General features: G+C 40.5%; 1 protein-coding gene across 6 annotated transcripts in view; it reads right to left on the reverse strand.

The window, feature by feature from the left end:
* LOC119582071 (vacuolar protein sorting-associated protein 13-like) overlaps positions 1-300 on the reverse strand; it is a 48,363-nt gene extending 48,063 nt beyond the window's left edge. For all 6 annotated transcript variants that reach the window (XM_037930315.1, XM_037930316.1, XM_037930314.1 and 3 more), the window contains exon 1: positions 143-300. In XM_037930315.1, coding sequence (XP_037786243.1) covers positions 143-287 — 145 coding nt within the window. In that variant the 5' untranslated portion in view covers positions 288-300. The remainder of the gene's footprint in view (positions 1-142) is intronic.
* Positions 301-333: the final 33 nt, after the last annotated feature.

Below are 333 nucleotides of genomic sequence, written 5' to 3' on the forward strand. Positions count from 1 at the left end.
TAAAAGGAAGGAATTATACATACGTTCACATGAACTATCTGAAACATCAGCCGACTAAAACTAATTACAGCAAGAAAATTAACTTTAAAAGTCAACTATCTAATCCACAGCAGTCAGATTCAAAACTTCCATTAGTCAGTACCGTAATGCATTCCTGCCGGCAGATTATCGCGGGATGCAATAATACCCTGGAGGCTCTTCACAATTTCTTCCTTTGAGAGCTCCGTCTGGGAAAACAACGTTGCCTTTGGGTTCCAGTAAATGCCTAGGCTGTCCAAGTTGTTCATCTGAAAGCAGTTGAAGGACACGTTGTTGTTGTTCTCTTGAGAGAAT

The sequence above is a fragment of the Penaeus monodon genome, chromosome 15, assembly GCF_015228065.2.
Source record: "Penaeus monodon isolate SGIC_2016 chromosome 15, NSTDA_Pmon_1, whole genome shotgun sequence".
NCBI classification, from domain to species: domain Eukaryota; kingdom Metazoa; phylum Arthropoda; class Malacostraca; order Decapoda; family Penaeidae; genus Penaeus; species Penaeus monodon.